This window comes from Lagopus leucura, unplaced genomic scaffold (genome assembly GCF_019238085.1).
Source record: "Lagopus leucura isolate 7727_CA_CO unplaced genomic scaffold, USGS_WTPT01 33976-0_obj-0_obj, whole genome shotgun sequence".
Lineage (NCBI taxonomy): Eukaryota > Metazoa > Chordata > Aves > Galliformes > Phasianidae > Lagopus > Lagopus leucura.
Window position 1 is genome coordinate 1 of NW_024969105.1, and position 776 is coordinate 776.

The 776-nt window shown below is 62.2% G+C and overlaps 1 protein-coding gene across 1 annotated transcript in view; it reads right to left on the bottom strand.

The window, feature by feature from the left end:
* Window positions 1-273: 273 nt before the first annotated feature.
* The window catches only part of LOC122194011 (cAMP-dependent protein kinase catalytic subunit gamma-like), a gene marked incomplete at its 3' end in the record, with an annotated part of 2142 nt that continues 1639 nt past the window's right edge, over window positions 274-776 (bottom strand). Inside the window, exon 2 of the mRNA XM_042894923.1 lies at window positions 274-453. Coding sequence (XP_042750857.1) covers window positions 274-453 — 180 coding nt within the window. The remainder of the gene's footprint in view (window positions 454-776) is intronic.

Sequence of the window (776 nt, forward strand, 5' to 3'; positions counted from 1 at the left end):
CCCCAAGGGGATCGAGACCCCAAAATAGGGTGGAGGGGTGGGGGGAGGTGATACTTCAAAGGGGGGGTCAGGGGACACCTGGGGGGCAGCGGGGACCCCCCCCCCCAGAAGGACCTATGGGACAGGAGGGGACATGGGAAACCCAAAAGAGACACATGGGATTCCCCCCCAAATGATGGGGGACCCCAAAGTGGACGTGGGACTCCCCCAGAGGGATGGGGGACACCCCAAAGGGACAGGAGGGCAGATGGGACCCCCAAAGGGACATGGGACCCCGAGGGGGGGCTCAGGGGACACCTGGGGGGCAGCATAGACCTCAAGGGAGGGGAGGGGGGGGGGTCCAGGGGGTCCCACCTTGAAGGAATACTCGAGGCGGACGAGGAAGGGGAAGGTGACGGCCTGCAGGATGCGCTTCTCGTTCAGCGTGTGCTCGATCTGCTTCAGCTTCACCACCTGCGGACGTCACCGGCATCAGCCCCCCGACCCCCCCCCCAGGCCCCCAGACTCAGTGGCATCCGAGAGCCACCCCTCAGGGACAAACGCGGCCGCCATAAGGACACAATGGCCACCATAAGGGCCCAATTGTCACCATAAGGGCACAATGGCCACCATAAGGGCACAATTGTCACCATAAGGGCACAATGGCCGCCATAAGGCCACAATGGCCACCATAAGGGCACAATTGTCACCATAAGGGCACAATGGCCACCATAAGGCCACAATGGCCACCATAAGGGCACAATTGTCACCATAAGGGCACAATGGCCGCCATAAGG